Source organism: Mirounga angustirostris, unplaced genomic scaffold, assembly GCF_029215605.1.
Source record: "Mirounga angustirostris isolate CCGP_5_RB_7025 unplaced genomic scaffold, mMirAng1.0.hap1 SCAF_3, whole genome shotgun sequence".
Lineage (NCBI taxonomy): Eukaryota > Metazoa > Chordata > Mammalia > Carnivora > Phocidae > Mirounga > Mirounga angustirostris.
In genome coordinates this window covers 127,071,747-127,087,850 of record NW_026991711.1, presented here as the reverse complement: position 1 = coordinate 127,087,850, position 16,104 = coordinate 127,071,747, and the positions used below count along the sequence as shown (strand labels likewise).

Sequence of the window (16,104 nt, the reverse complement as noted above, 5' to 3'; positions counted from 1 at the left end):
AGGAGTCAGACTTTGGTTCATTTCTGTGTATTATAACTCTACTGCCTCACAAGTGAACAAGGCCAGAGCTCTCTCTGACCCTCCCTCTCTTTCATGTCTGTTCACTCTCATTTATTTTTCTTTTCCTATATCACATCTCACACAGAGGTCAAAGTGACAACTGAATCAAAGGTATGGTCAAAAATGGGACTAATCCTCATTGGGTTGAGAAGGGAAAAATCAATCCTGTTGAAGAGAGAAATCTAGATTCCCCCTCATCTTAAAACTTGGGTTTGTCTGCCACATTAAGGTCTTTGACTCTCAAATATCTAAATTATTCTCCTGGGGGATGTTGGCTTTTACTATTTCTGCTTTAGCCTTCTTCAATGACTTAATATCTCTGTTTTTCACACACACACACACGCATATTCATTCAGATCAATGACAATTCATTCTGCACAGGATGGCTGATGGTTCTGTTCCAGACATTAAAAAATCATAATAAATTGATTATTATTATAGGTAAGACCATTATAACCAAAAAAAGTGGAAGAAGGAAGCTGTCATTCCCATTATTTCCCCTACATCATAAGTCCCATAAATAAGATAAGGTAGTCAGTTCTTAGATGTGAATTGAGAGTTAGGAGACATTGATTCTCCATCTCATTTGGTCTCTTACTGAAGTTTTTTGTGGCTGGTTTAATATCTGAAGTATTCTACTATTTAATTGTTACATAGACTGTAACAATATAATGATTAAAGTGCTTTGTGTTCCCGAAAAACTTTTCTAGCCTGTACGTTCAAGTTAGAAGATTGGATAAACTCTCACACAAGGTAGGCAATGTTTCTTTGCTTCAAAAAGCTTGCTGCCTCTTTGGTCTTGGTAAAATTCAGAGGGGTGGTAGAAAAGAATTGTAGAGCAGATGGGTATTTTCCTAAAGTATTCTAGAAAATATGTTTTTTCTTGAGTATTTTTATTGTGTCTATAACTAAGATATAACTATGTTAGAAATACTGAAGCCATGGAAGTTTCTGTGCTTCAGTGAAATATTAGTTTTGACACTATGGTGATACCCAATACACAGCACTGAGAGGTCAGTGACTAGGGATTTTTCAAAGGAGGGACCTCACATTTAGTGAAGGACAAATTGTGGGGATCACAGTGATAAGGAGATTCTGGCATAAGTAATATTTCAGGCCCTGAAAATATATTTGAGAGGATGTAATAACACACATCAGCTATTTCTCTTAGTTGATTAAAAGCAAAACTAGAGCAAGCTGGCTTGCACTCAAGCATGACCCCTCCTGCACTCAGCAAAGGGTCTTTTCTTTTGCCTTCCATTAGGAGATGAGCGAAGGGAATGTTTTTCCTTTTTCCTGTGATAGTAGGAATGAGGTTACTAAAGAATAAAGGAGCATTCCTCAGTATCACAGAAAAAGTTTCTTTAGCCTTCGGTATTCAAAAGAGAAATTGTGGGTTTGAGCTCATGCCTCACCGTAGCCAGTTTTTGTGGCCTTACGTTGTGGGACAATAAATTAATGCCTGAGTAGCTTGTGTGGTCCTACAGAATCCACCCTCATCTGCTCTTCCTTTCTCTTGCCCGCAGCTTCCTTCACCCTTCTTTACAGCTCCCTCCCCTGTGATGATTCATCAGTGTGAACCTGGATGAGGAGACATCTGATGGTCCAGACAGAGCCCACAGGAACCCATACAACTCCTTGCCTACATCAGCATAGCTTTGCCATTCAAATTTTGTGATGCCAAGCCATTCACCGAGAGCATGGCAGATCACTTGTCAAAAAATAGGTCCACAATTCTGGCATGCATGTGTGTGTGTGTGTGTGTGTGTGTGTGTGTGTGTTTTAAACTACAAGTTACTGGAAAAATTATCAGAGTGGAACACAACGTTGATTAGATTACGTGTTCTTTGAAATTTCACCAACTAGAATGTCAAAAAGAAGTGGACATGGAATTGTACTAATTTCTACTTTACTAATCCATAAAACAGATACTTCTCATAAAGAGCCAGTAATCTTTCCTCAGTTCTCAGGAAAAAATGACTGAATTGCTGCAGTAAAGTCTCCTATTACTAATTCTCCATGTTATAATGAACAACACTGAAAGGCACACTTAAGCAGTAGCACAAGAATTAAATGACCATTGTTAGATAACAATGGTTAATATCTGATTGTTTAACAATAATGAGCTTGACTCTTTACTGGTCACACCTGGAGGTGTTCTCCTTGAGCATTATCTAGCTTGGACCCACTATGAGCAGCAGGTGTGTTCCATATCATCTGTATCATTCATTCATTCATTCAGACAGCAATATTATTAAGCACCTATTTTATCCAAAGCATTGCTCCTATACCCTTATGATAAATTAGTGAAACAAACCAAAATGGAGCTATATGTGAGTGAAAGAGGAATAAACAGTAGAAATAATACATACATATGTCCAGATTATAGGATGTTGGGAAGTAGTAACATCTATGGGAAAAAAAAGACAGGTAAACTAAAAAAAACCTGGACATTGAGGAAGGTCAATTTTGAATGACTGATTCACTCTCATTGAGAAGATAACAGTTGAATGAGAACTTCAGTCCATGGTGGTAATGTCGTTCCTATTTTCTCATCCATAAATCACTGCTATCATCTTTCCTGATACCATCTACTAGACACATAACCAAAAATTATGTGTAGGTTTAAAACTATATAGATCTCAGGTCAGGGCCAGTGATTTTTTTGTGATCCTATGTTAATAGGATTTATCTCTTGAAAACCTAAGAGACCTGGTCTTACTCATGATAGCAATAGGTAGGTTCCTGAATGATGTGGCATGAGATGTGCTACTGAAAGTTCCGTATCCTCTCCCAGTTCCTTTACTGTTCTAAAATCTGCTTCTTGGGGTGCCTGGGCACTCAGTGGGTTAAGCCTCCTACTCTTGATTTCAGCTCAGGTCATGACCTCGTGATGGAATGGCATACCAAGTGTGGGGTATACTAGGAGTGCAGTGGTCTGCTTCAGGATGAAGGAGTACTGTATCACTAAAGTTGTTTAGAATTACTGGACACAGTGGTAATAAAAAAGCAGACTGATTTTAGTGGCTTTTATTACTGTTTGTAAATATTTTAGAGATAATGTTTTCCTTTTCTTTTCTGCTTCCAGGAAAGACTATGCTCACCAAACCCCACCTGGTAACCCAATGCTCTGAAGCACATATTTCCAGGGTTTCTATTATGTATATATCTACATAAACTTTTCCTGCCTCTTCTTCACGAAAATGGGATTATACAACTAAACAATGGATTGTGGATGTTGTCCATGTCAATAAATGTAGACCTACATCATTCATTTTGATATGTTCCATATGGATTTGTCTAATTCCCTCTGGATGGGCTTTTAGATGTTTTCAGTTTCTCAATATTGTAAACTGAGTTTCAACAATAGTCTTGTATTTGCAGCTTTGTACACTTATCTAATGTCCTCCTTAAAGTACATTACCAGAGGTAGAATCACTATCTTGAAGGGGATGCATACTTTTTATATTTACTCCTCAACTGCACTCCAGAAAGTTTATAGTACTTCCCTCTATTATCAGCTGATTGGGAAAGGGCCTGCTCCCATTTTTAAATCCTTACCAATCCAAGAAATGAAAAAATCACATTTTTGTATTTTATTTTGCATTTCTTTGATGTCTAGCAACCTTTAACATTACTTTATAAATTTCTTTTTTTAAAAGATTTTATTTATTTATTTACTTGTGTGTGTGAGAGAGAGAGAGAGGAGGAGGAGGAGCAGAGGGAGAGGGACAAGCAGACTTCTGCACTGAGCATGGAGCCTAAAGGTGGCTCAATCCCAGGACCCCAAAATCATGACCCGAGCCAAAATCAAGAATCAGAGTCTTAACTGACTGAGCCACCCAGCTGCTCCTACTTTATTAATTTCTAATAATATTTGTTTTACATTTTTATAATTTGTAGATGGGCCTGGATAAACTTTATTTTTGCCCTTTACCCATTTTTTCTATTGTGCCATGGAACAAATGTTCCAAAAAAGGGGGGAGATACTGAACATAGATGTCACCTACTATATCAGACTACTTAGTGAAGAAGACCTACTAATATCCATCATATGAATTTGCAGAAGTTTATTCTGAAATTATATGAAAAATCATATGGCTCTATATTTCTACTACTGTAAATATTCTTCTCCTACAATGTGTCCTCAATACTGTATGGAGGTGACAGGGCAAAATGTGTTATGTGTTCTACAATTCTTACTTTGCTCATCCGAGATGAGATCTCTCAACTGCTTGCTTTGCGAGATGAGGGCAGAAGTTGCCCTGCCCTTCTCTCTGTGTTTCTTCACCCTCCTCCACTTTCCAACTTCTATTCTATATAAATCCAATTCTATTCATATACACATAATAAATAATTTTGACTGATAATTTCTGACTACAAAAAAAGCTTTTGTGATTTGTCCATAGTGAATTATAAAAATTTAAAACCAACAAACACTCAAATTATTGTGAATATGTAGGTATTGCTTTTGACCTAAAGAGTTTGGTCGGATTATGTTTCATCCTCTATGGGTCCAATAGTACTTTTTATGTTGATCAGTAGAGAATGTTCTTAAGATTCTACTTTTACATTCCGTCAACCGCCTCCATCTGTTATGTGACTATCGGGACTCTTGTTTATAAGTGGCATGAAAAACAACTCCAACTTAGAAAAAAAATCGTTACTCAAAAGAATAGATCTAACTTAAGAAATGGCAAGAGACAGGCACTCACGCACTCTTAGCGTCTGGTTTCCAAAGACCCGATTCACCATTTCTTGGTTCAGCTTTGTTCTCCTCTGAAAGGTGACTGTAGTACGTCACTCCCTCATTTTGCTGAAATACACCCTCAAGCTTCTTCCGAAGAAAGGATATTTGGGGTGGAAACTTTCTGAGTTCCCACTCATCTGAAAATATATTTATTTTATGCTCATGTTCGACTGGTTTCTTGCCGAAGTAGATTCTAGCTTGATGAACATTTTCTCTCAGGACTCTGAAAACAAGGCTCTGTCGTTTTGCAGCATCTAGTTGGGAGATGTTAAATTTGTTGTCAGCTTAATTCTTGCTTCTTTTGTAGAGGACTTGTTTTTCTTTCTGGAAGAATTCAGAATTTTCTCTTTGAAATTAATATTCTGAAATTACACAGTTATGTGTCTAGGTATGAGTCTTTTCTCACGTTTTGTGCTGGGCTTTTTGTGGGCCCTAAAGACATGTTTTCTTCTTCAGCACTGGGAAATTCTCTTGTATTTATTCTGTATAACCCCTATTCCTCTGCTTTCTTTGACTTTCTTCCTCAAACTCCTACTAATTGGATATTGAACTGGCTGGGTTTATGTTCTATGTCTCTTCTCTTCTACATCATATTATTCATCTTGTATTTCTCTGTTCAGAGAGATTTCCTCAATTTTATTCCCCAAAGCCTGTAATGATTTTTTTTTCTAATGCGGCAATCATATTTTTATTATGTTAGAGTTTGTTTGAATGTTACTTTTTCATAAACTGGCATCCAGTTGAATCTCACTGAGGATGCCAATTCAAGCTTTTTAAATTTTTTGTTTTTCATTTCAGCTTTATTGAGGTATAATTGACAAGTAAAATTGTGAGAATATTAAAGTGTACATCGTGGTAATTTGATATACGTATACATTGTGGAAGGATTCCTCCTATCTAGATAATTAATACATCCATCACCTCACACATTTATCTTTTTTTGTGTGTGTGAGAACATTTAAGTTCTATTCTTAGCAAATTTCAATTACACAACACAGTGTGATCACCTGTAGTCACTACAATTTACATAGATCCTCAGACCTTACTTAGCTTATAACTGAAAGTTTGTATTCTTTACCAAACTCTCCCTATTTCCCCCAGCAACCACTTTTCTACTAGAAACAGAGTAGAAAACTCTGTTTCTAGGAGTTTGAATTCTTTCCCCTCTTTTTTTTTTTCTTTTAGTTTCACATATAAGTGATAACATGAAGTATTTGTCTTTATCTGTCTAGCTTATCTCACTTAGCATAATGCCCTCCAGGTCCATGTTTTTGCAAATGGCAGGATTCCTTCTTTCTTATTGGTGAATAATATTCCACTGTACGTATATGCCACAATTCCTTAACCTTTAGTCCATGGATGAACACTTAGGTTGTTTCCATATCTTGGCTATCGTGAATAATGCTGCAATGAACACGGGGGTGCAGATATCTCTTTGATATCCTGTGTTCATTTCCTTTGGATATGTAGCCAGAATTGCAAGTGCTGAATTCAAGCTTGTTGTTTTCTGTTCTCAGAATTACCTCCATGGTCACTTTTTCTATTTTCCTTGACTTTTTCCCCCCTATTTGTTCTTCTTAGTGTCTTTACTTTTTTTTTCATGTTTTAGGGTTTTGATTCTTCTTTAAAAAAAAAAAAGATATTATTCTTGTCTACTGCTTCTTGGTTTTTATAGCAGATGTAAGAATGATGTAAGAATGGAGAGACCCTACTATGCAGGCAGGGCTTGTTGGCTGATGGGTTTTGTTTAAGGAAAAGAGGTCGGGAAGCCAATAAGCTGGAGGACTGGATTTATTCTGTTGCACTGACTCCAAGACAGCCCCCCTAGTACCCTCCAGTAAGAGTTTAATGTGGCTTAAAATGAAATCTTCTATGTTTTTGCCTGGAATAAATGCTCAGCTGCAGAATTGTTCTGCATCCAAAGGTGAAGAGTCTATGTATGGATATCCAACTAGTTAGTACCCTTCATTACAACCCCATTCTCTTTCCTACCCTCAGTGGTAAGTGCTATCTCAGTTCTGGAACTGTTCCATGGAAGTTCCTTTCTAGGTGTGTCCCAGAGTGTCACTATTTCTTTTCTGCTTCATCCACTGATGACACTCTCCATTTCCTCCTTTGTTGCATGTCTTATCCTTTCCTGCCTTTATAATCAGTCTAACGGAGTTTCAGAAGGCAAAGAAATTGATGTATATGTTCAGTCTACCATCTTGAACTGGAAATTTCTTCAACTTTTTTATAAAATGTTTAGAATGTGACTCAGGGTATTTCTTCCCCCTCCCCAAGTATTACCATAATTTGAGGTGAATTAAGTGCCAGATAGACATCCCAAATGGCATCAGAGCCTCTCACTCTTCTGCCAACTGCATCTCTAGTTACTTTCACTCCTTTCATCTACCTCAGCCACCCACCTCTGTATCTGCACAAGGATACTAGGCCTTGTCAGCACCTTGGACTCAAATCTTAAATTGAAACATGTTGCTTTCTGGTAACAACATTTTTTTAATTCCCACTCTATCACTCAGATACTACTACAAAATCTGCTTTTCGCCTCATCAAGATATGCAGCTTGTTAGCCCATTTAATTTCTTCCCTTTGTTTCACTTCCTCCTAGATCCAGCCTCAATTACATATCCCATCACTGTACCTATATATGCTCTCCTGTCAGAATCTTAAACATGAACCAATCAAATTGTCTTATAGAATAAGACCTTCTGGGTTCATGTCCCATCTCTACCACCCACATGACTTATGAGCACGAGTCATAAGCTGTGTGACTTTGAAGAAGTTATTTAAATTTTCTGTGCATCCATGTCCTCCTCTTTAAAATGAGGATAATGATAGTGCTAATGTTCTGAGGATGAGATGAGACAGTTATATATAAAGTGCTTAGAAAAGACTCAGGCTCAAGATGTCCATCGACAGATGAATGGATAAATAAGATGTGGTATATATATACAATGGAATATTATGCAGCTATCAAAAGGAATGAGATCTTGCCATTTGCAATGACGTGGATGGAACTGGAGGGTATTATCCTGAGTGAAATAAGTCAAACAGAGAAAGACATGTATCATATGACCTCACTGATATGAGGAATTCTTAATCTCAGGAAACAAACTGAGGGTTGCTGGAGTGGGGGGTGGGATGGGAGGGATGGGGTGACTGGGTGATGGATACTGGGGAGGGTATGTGCTCTGGTAAGCACTGTGAATTGTGCAAGACTGATGAATCTCAGATCTGTACCTCTGAAACAAATAATGCAATATATGTTAAGAAAAAAAAAAAGAAGAAGGTAGCAGGAGGCGAAGGATGAAGGGGGGGAAATAGGAGGGGGAGACGAACCATGAGAGACGATGGACTCTGAAAAGCAAACTGAGGGTTCTAGAGGGGAAGGGGGTGGGAGGATGGGTTAGCCTGGTGATGGGTATTAGGGAGGGCACGTTCTGCATGGAGCACTGGGTGTTATGCACAAACAATGAATCATGGAACACTACATCCAAAACTAATGATGTAATGTATGGTGATTAACATAACAATAAAAATTTTTAAAAAAAGACTCAGGCTCAATAAAAGTATTCAATAAACATTAATCAGTAGTAATATTCTCTAATTTAAAAACATTAATGAAATACCAGTGTACTTTAATAAGTTATAATAACATATGTAAAATGCTTACACATTCAATTTATACCATTTAATCAGTCTTTCTTGATTAAGCATTTCTAAGGAGATGTAGTAGTTACATATTTAAGGTACATCAAGGCACCCAAAGAAATGGGTTATTTCTCTAATTTTTTTTCTAATCTAACTTTGATTGTTAACTCTCTGCACATCCAAGGAGAACTTGCCCTAATTATTATATTTAGACGTCTATTTATAGCTGACATCTAATTATATCTGACATCTAATTATAACATCTATTAAGGTAATAGGTACCAATTACAAACTCGGAGGCATGTTGCTTCATATTCTCCCTTACATAACAATTGTGGTTTTAGGAAATAGACCAGATTCAAAAAGTGATTTAAACTCTGTCAATTCTCATTGACACTTTTATGCCACTTCTTTCAAATCTATAGTTATGTGATAGTTATTATGAGCTTTGAAGATCTCAGGAATCCTTCAGCTTGGATCTCAAAATCTCTTTGATGATGGGATTCTGCTTAATCCCTTAATTTAAATAAGTCCTTGGAGGAAGACATTTTAACCCCAGGCAATGTATAATTATTGTTCTGATTACTAAACCCCCATTGTAACAGAACTCTAACCGAATTAATATTTTGGACACTATCCTTGTAGAGTGAGACTGTGGTCTTTTAAGACATGTATAACAATGTTCTCTGAAAATGTGAAGATTGTGCATATTTTAATGATAATGATTCTACCATCATACCTTTAAAATATCTCTGAATAGAAAATCAGTGAGATGTCAATTAAATTAAAAAATATTTATTACTATTGAATCAGCTTCAGGAGGTATTACAGAGAAGCAATGTAATATGATAATATTGGGTTCTGTTGGAATCCTGGGCAAGTTATCTAATTTTTCTGGGCTCCATTTCCTAATCAGTAAAATGAGTTTTGGTTATGAGTTAAAAGAAATAGTGTATTAAAGCTCTTTGTATATACCCTGACCTGGAAATATTTATTGAATCTAAGGAATCAGATGGGCATGCATGGACTTCTTAAGTGCAAATTCTTATTTTATAAAAATCAAGGTTTCTGTAGGCTCCACTCCTGCCCTCATACCCCTTACTTATCACTTGTCCTTAAATAATCTTAGTCTTAGATTTTGGTTCATAAATGTATCTCTCTCTTTTTATTCTTCTACCTCCAAATAAAAAGATAGTATCCCTATTTATGCCTTCAGCATGGTCTTACCCCATTCACTCTCTATGAGTATATCACTGGATGTGTTTTCTAGGAAAACATCTAAATCAAACTCATTTTTGGCAGACACACAATAGCTATTGCTAAATAGTTCTAGAAATCTGTCTTAGTAAGCTAAAGATTTATGTTATAGTTAACTTTCCCAGTGGGCTTACCAGAATGTAGTCATACTCCAAATTAAGCCTCAGAAGGCCCATCTTTGGGAAAAGCTCAGTTGAACCTCTACTATCCTAATTCTTGCTCTTAGTTTTTTACAGGCCGAAGTCATACTTTCCATTTTTGTTACATTTGAATAGATCCAGAGTCACTTTCTGAAAAAAGTCCCAGTCCTGACCAAAACTAGACCTACTCTATGGCTTACAAGCATGGTATGTGGATTTCATGACTCTCTTCCTGGATCCATGCTGAAGTCAACTGCCAATCACGAGTCTCTTTCCTACTAAGGACGAACCCAGACTGAGGCTCATTCTCAGCCAGCGTTCCAGAAAGGGAAAAGAAACAAATATGTAAGAACTTCCCTGCCCTGCTTGTACTAGAAAGTAAGCTCCCTGAGGACACAGGCTGAGGCTTATTCATATGTGTTTTCCTGACAGACAAACTGATTGGATGTTGATTCACTGTATAAAATAAGAATGGTAGTCAGTTTCCTTAATGTTTAAAAAAAATGTTAGCATAAGCATTTTTGTATTCAATCTGAAAGAAGAAAAAGCCAGTAAAGATGTTATAATATTAAAAGCATCCAAATTTTTGTGGGAGTCTCTGTTTGGATGAAAGCTAGAACACTTAGACAGTATCTCAGAGGGATGGACATGTGAAGCTCTATTAAAGCAACATGTCCCTAACCTATGGAATCACATGGAAAAACTCTTGACATCTTTACTTCTGTAGTTAGTCCCATTTTTCTAAAAACAGTTTAAACCAGTAAGAATTTTCCAGAAGTTGAATTTGAATCACCAACCTTCCAAGGAAAAAATAAACAAAACTAAGTAAACATATTTCAGCCTCAAAATTTCCCCCACTCACTAACAGTTTCAACCTAAATCTGTTCCTCTTAAAGCACCCCAATTTCTCTATAAAACTTATTAAATGAGTCTCTTGTGGACACCCACACTTGGCTGCCATCCTAAATGGTACTCAGACCAGACACATGTCAGTGCATTTTTAATTGCTAAAGCAAATAGTATCCATTTTAATTACACCCTCATCATTTATTACAGTCACTCTTCAGAACGTGAAGTCTTGGAAATAACACACTAAAAAGTACTTGTGGACTCTGGGGCTTTGGCAGACTGGGACAAAACTTTTGAGAACATGCTGTGTGAATTTTCCAAAGGAGGCAATCAATCTGAGAGGACACACACAGGAGCTGTTCATTTGGAACCTAGCTGGTGGCTTTTATCTCGGATTTGAGGATCTCACAATCAATAGAAATGCAAGCTTAGGGCATAGCCTGGATATTACTCTTAATCATTGCTTCAGTTTGTAAAGAGCGGGTCCCATCAACTGCCAAAGAGGGAGACTCATCTAGAATCTGGGTGGCTACATCTCTCTGCCAGTAAGCGCTTAATGACTCATTTTCCTCAACAGAATTTTCGTAAGACCGGAATTCAGGGAGGGTTGTCTGGAGAATGTCTGAAAGGAAGTTCGCAAGCCACTGTTCTGCTGTTTGCTGGAGAAAGCCTCCTCTGGGAGCCAGACCAATTGACTAAAGCAAACAGCAACAGATTTCAGTATTGTTTCCTCATTACCTTTCATGAACAACCCTGGAGATGTCAACATGAAGTTTGTTTTAGTCATTGTGAGAACGTCATAAACTTCCAGAAAAGAAAATCATGAGTGGAAAAACGAAAGACACAGTAGGTTAACAATTGTGTTTATGTGGAAGCACAATCTATCCGAGTGTCTTGCACTGAACCAGCCAGAATACTCCAAGAGACTGTTGTATGTATGTATTTTTAAAAAATTCAGTCAACCTTTTTTCCTGATCTGTCGGGCTGACCAATTGCTTTGCAATTATATAGATTTAGCCAAAATGAAATTGTACTTAAGACTTACCTCTGTTTTCAAATGCTTTTTTATTTGTCTTAGAGGCTCTATGATTACTGAATGGTCTTCTCTCTCAGAATATATTCTGAGATGGAAGCAAAAATATCACTTTTGCAAAGCCATTTCCATTCTTCCAAAGGTCTGTTGGTAAATTATTCTTACTGATCTTTCCATCTTTCTGGCCTGTGCATACACACCTAACCCATACTAAATTTCACCAGATGGCATTTTATTTCTTTAAAGTAAAGCAGTCGTGGGTTTAGACAGTTGAATTTTTAAACTTCTGTATTTACTGAAAGTGCATATGGTGCTATATGGACAAAGAAATTGTGCTGAAAGAAAAACATTTCTGTCCGCAAGTACCTCATAATTTCCCAGAGGAATAAAAATGTGCACTTATGTGGTGTATGTCTCATAAACTCTTATAGGGCTTTAATTTTCTTTCTCTGCTAAAAAATAGATATATGTGTATTGTGTGTACCTGGAGGTTGTACTATTTTAAATTCTTCTTTTGGTTGCAAATAAAATGGTTACACAAAATGTGATCGCTTGCCAAAGTGATCCGTAAGTGATTTCTAGAAGAAAATGAAACATAAACCCGACCTTGTTAAAAAAAAAAAAAAAAGACAACTAAAACCTCTGTATGTCAACGTAAGCAGATGTTGGTGTAGAATTTACAAGGATGAGAAGGCTATAAAACCTCCCTTGAGCCACTCACAGTTCATTTCAAGGCCAAGAACGCCCCCAAAATCTGTTTCTAATTTTACAGAAATCTTTTGAAATTTGGCCCAGTATTCAAAAGTCCGTGGAAAGAAAAAAACCTTGTCCTAGCTTCAGCTTCCAACTCTGAAGACAGACTTGCTTCTTTCAACGGTTTTCACAGATCCGGTGACCTACGCTCCGAAGTCAGAATTAGCTAACTTTCAAAAACATCTGGAAAAATGAAGGTTAGTATATGCAGCCTCATGTGTTGCTAAAGAAGGAGGACTGGCTGAGTTGAGTTCGATCACAGTTTTCTATTGTTTAGAAGGTGAGGATTTGTACATAAGTATGTACTTCCTGGAGTGGGTTGGGATTGGGAGATTGTTCTAAATATACTGTAGAAACATTTGTCCTTGCAGAGCTGGGAGAATTCCAGCAATTATAGCCAGATCAGTGGAAAACAATCAAAGGTTTTGTGGGGAGAGAGAAATAGGATTTAGGTGTAAACAAAATCTTGCCATTTCTACTATTTAACAGAAACTATGTATATGTCAATTTTCTTTATTTTATGTAGACATGGTTAAAAATTGTACTTGGAGTTGCCACTTCTGCTGTGCTTGCTTTATTGGTGATGTGCATTATCTTACGTCCTTCAAGAGGTAAGAATTTTCTCTGATTTGCTCTATCTGCCTAGGATAGCTCGGAAAGTGCACTAATGCATGGTCACAAGTGATTGAACATTTCTTAAGTGCTTATTTCCCAAAGTAAGTCTGTTATTTCTAAGAAGACATATAAGCTCACAGATATGTTGTTGAGCAACCAGAAATGCTGAGGAATTTAAGGCACGAGTAGGAAGAGATTCCCAGGATTACTTCAGCAATAGAGAAACCTAAGCACTATTCCGTATCACCCCCACACCCCCCACAATATCTGCTAAATTACAAGTCTGGACAGGCCTTTAGAGAAAATATTTTTAACTAACATTTCTTTTCATTATTGTAAAGATAAGTAAGAATGGAAAAGTCAAAACAGAACCTATGGAGTTTTGTATTATGAGACTTTCCAAAAACGTCGGGAGGCAGCAGCAAATAGAGATCCCAGGAATAGCTACAGAAAAGGTGAAATTGTTGCTCTAGATGCAGTAGCAATGAAAAATCAGATTAGAAGACTATTATCAAGAAAGCATTAAGTGATAAATCAATCCTTTTAGAAGATTAACATTGATTTCAGTTTGCTGTAAGATGGAAGATACTATGAACTGATACTGGGGCTAGTTTGAATTTAAATTAAGACTCTGTCCACAAATAACCCAGTGATATTAGGGGAATAGGTTCTTAGGAAATGGTTGATGAAGAGAAGCTCAAATTCTTTTTTTTTTTTTAAAGATTTTATTTATTTATTTATTAGAGAGCGAGCGAGAGAGAAATAGCATGAGAGAGGAGAGGGTCAGAGGGAGAAGCAGGCTCCCCGCTGAGCCGGGAGCCCGATGTGGGACTCGATCCCAGGACCCTGGGATCATGACCTGAGCCGAAGGCAGTCGCTTAACCAACTGAGCCACCCAGGCACCTGAGAAGCTCAAATTCTAAAACAGGAAAAATTACAACAAAAACAGGTCTTGTGTCTTGGGGTCTAGGGGAAGGGGGAAAGTTTGTACTAATAAATGTTAAAAAAAAAAGCTTATGATAGCTAAGATGGGAAATATTTTTGGTTACAGATTAACTGACAGTAAAGGAAGACCAATGGTAAGCCTTTAGCTAAAAAAATAATCTGTTGTTCTAAAAAATGAAATATAGAAAAATATTTTGAAAAGTTCAACATGCTAGTGGGATTTTCACAGAATTACAAAATGGAGAAGTTAATCAATAAGATGAAAACAGTGTTCTTATATCTTCAGTGTTAATCTTTAGTCCTTATTTCTGCTATCTGCTGGCATTTGATTACTCTTAGGATGCTGAGATGTGTGTACGCATCCATATTTTCCATGGTTTTTCAGGTTAAAATTGTTTTCAGACCAGTGTCTCACCTCAATGGTTTTGGGCCATATTTCCCTCATATGAGTAACTGTCAGATGGCAGATTAAGTCCAATTGGCCTATTGAATGCTAATCCATTCAAAATTAACTCCTTCTTTGGAAAGAAAATCACCAATACTTGAAATTAACATTTTGCTCCCTCAAAAATTAATGTTCTGAGAACAAAAGTGTATGGAAATTATTGTGAGCTTACCTCATGTCCACAGGCAAGACTGGACTGCAATGGCACTTTGGAATTTAAGCCATAATTTTTCATGAGCAACATACTATAGTTACACATTTATAAAAAGTATATAAGTATACGACACATAGAAATTTGTGTAATTATACACAGTCTCAATCCTTACTTTCTTCCCAAGTTTAGACATGTATCTTACACCCATAAATATATGTTATAAACTTCATATAGTATAAAATGCCTGTCATTTATAACAGTTTTCTGTTTCAACCAACAGGATTATTCTCAGGGCAAAGTAATTTCCTGAAAGAGTCAATCAAATTAAACTTTAGATAAAATTTTATTACTCTGAGCAACAGAAAAATCATAAAAAAGCTGAGAGTATCTTTTCTATCTATAATATTCTCTGTCTATTCTAAGTTGGCTGAAGAACTTCTCAGAATGCCACTCAAATAATTTGTACATGGGACTATTCATTGTCCCATTTCCTGAGCAGGACCAGGGTCAAAGCCCTCCTTCCCACACATCTGTCTACAGGCAGCCCTGATGCTCAGTGCATCCTTCTGACCTCCCCTCCTGACTTTTTTTTTTAAAAGATTTATTTATTTATTTGAGAGAGCGAGAATGAGAGAGAGAGAGCACATGAGAGGGGGGAGGGTCAGAGGGAGAAGCAGACCCCCTGCCGAGCAGGGACCCCCCCCGATGCAGGACTCGATCCAGGGACTCCAGGATCATGACCTGAGCCGAAGGCAGACGCTTAACCAACTGAGCCACCCAGGCATCCCTGCCCTCCTGACTTCTCACCCCACTCCTTAATCACCCCAGGTCTGGAGCTTCCCTCTCACCTCTGCCCAGTGCCTGTTGAGAGTAGCATCTAAGGTACTAAGGCAGGAGAAGGGAAGGAGGAACAGAGAACTCAATGCCAAGTTAGCTTCCAGTTAGCCTTCTCACACTTCCTCAGAAATCCCATTACCTCACGTTGGCCTTAGGTGCCCTCATATTCTTAGCCCAGGATCTCTGCGCCAGTGTATAAATAGTCTTCCTTTGAGAAACTTAAAGACCCGCTTAAGAAACCTGGGTTCACTTATTTATTTATTATCAAAGTAAATCCCACCAATGACCTGCCCATCATTGTGCCAGTTGCCAGGGAAACAAAGGTGCAGTGGTCTAGATTTCCTTGTGAAAGGCAAGGTAAAAACCCCCCATGGAAGCATGGTCATCACCACCAAAGGGATTTCTGCTGGTCCATCCCCACCAGGTCCCAGTGAAAGAAGGGGAGATATGGGCTTGTCCACAAAGGGAGAAGGTCCCAGAAACACCAGCCTCAGTTCATAAAAGAGCTGTGGAGGAATTAGGCAGGATTTTAGGAACAAATAGGAAAATGTAGTGGTGAAATGAAAAAGATCCATTTAGTTCACCCACGTAAGGGACAACTTTCTTGGAAAC

At 37.5% G+C, this 16,104-nt stretch overlaps 1 protein-coding gene across 15 annotated transcripts in view; it reads left to right on the top strand.

The window, feature by feature from the left end:
- Positions 1-11,410: 11,410 nt before the first annotated feature.
- The window catches only part of FAP (fibroblast activation protein alpha), a 74,891-nt gene continuing 70,197 nt past the window's right edge, over positions 11,411-16,104 (top strand). For 3 of the 15 annotated variants that reach the window (XR_010410168.1, XR_006789610.3, XM_045868745.3), the window contains exons 1-3: positions 11,415-11,645; positions 12,516-12,693; positions 13,023-13,107. Coding sequence is in view for 8 of the 15 variants with exons in the window: in XM_045868745.3 (XP_045724701.1) it covers positions 12,688-12,693; positions 13,023-13,107 (91 nt within the window). In the remaining 7 variants the exon portion in view is untranslated. Of the gene's footprint in view, positions 11,646-12,515; positions 12,777-13,016; positions 13,108-16,104 lie in introns of those variants that run through there. The other 12 variants (XM_064586626.1, XM_064586625.1, XM_064586622.1 and 9 more) reach the window with 11 other exon arrangements.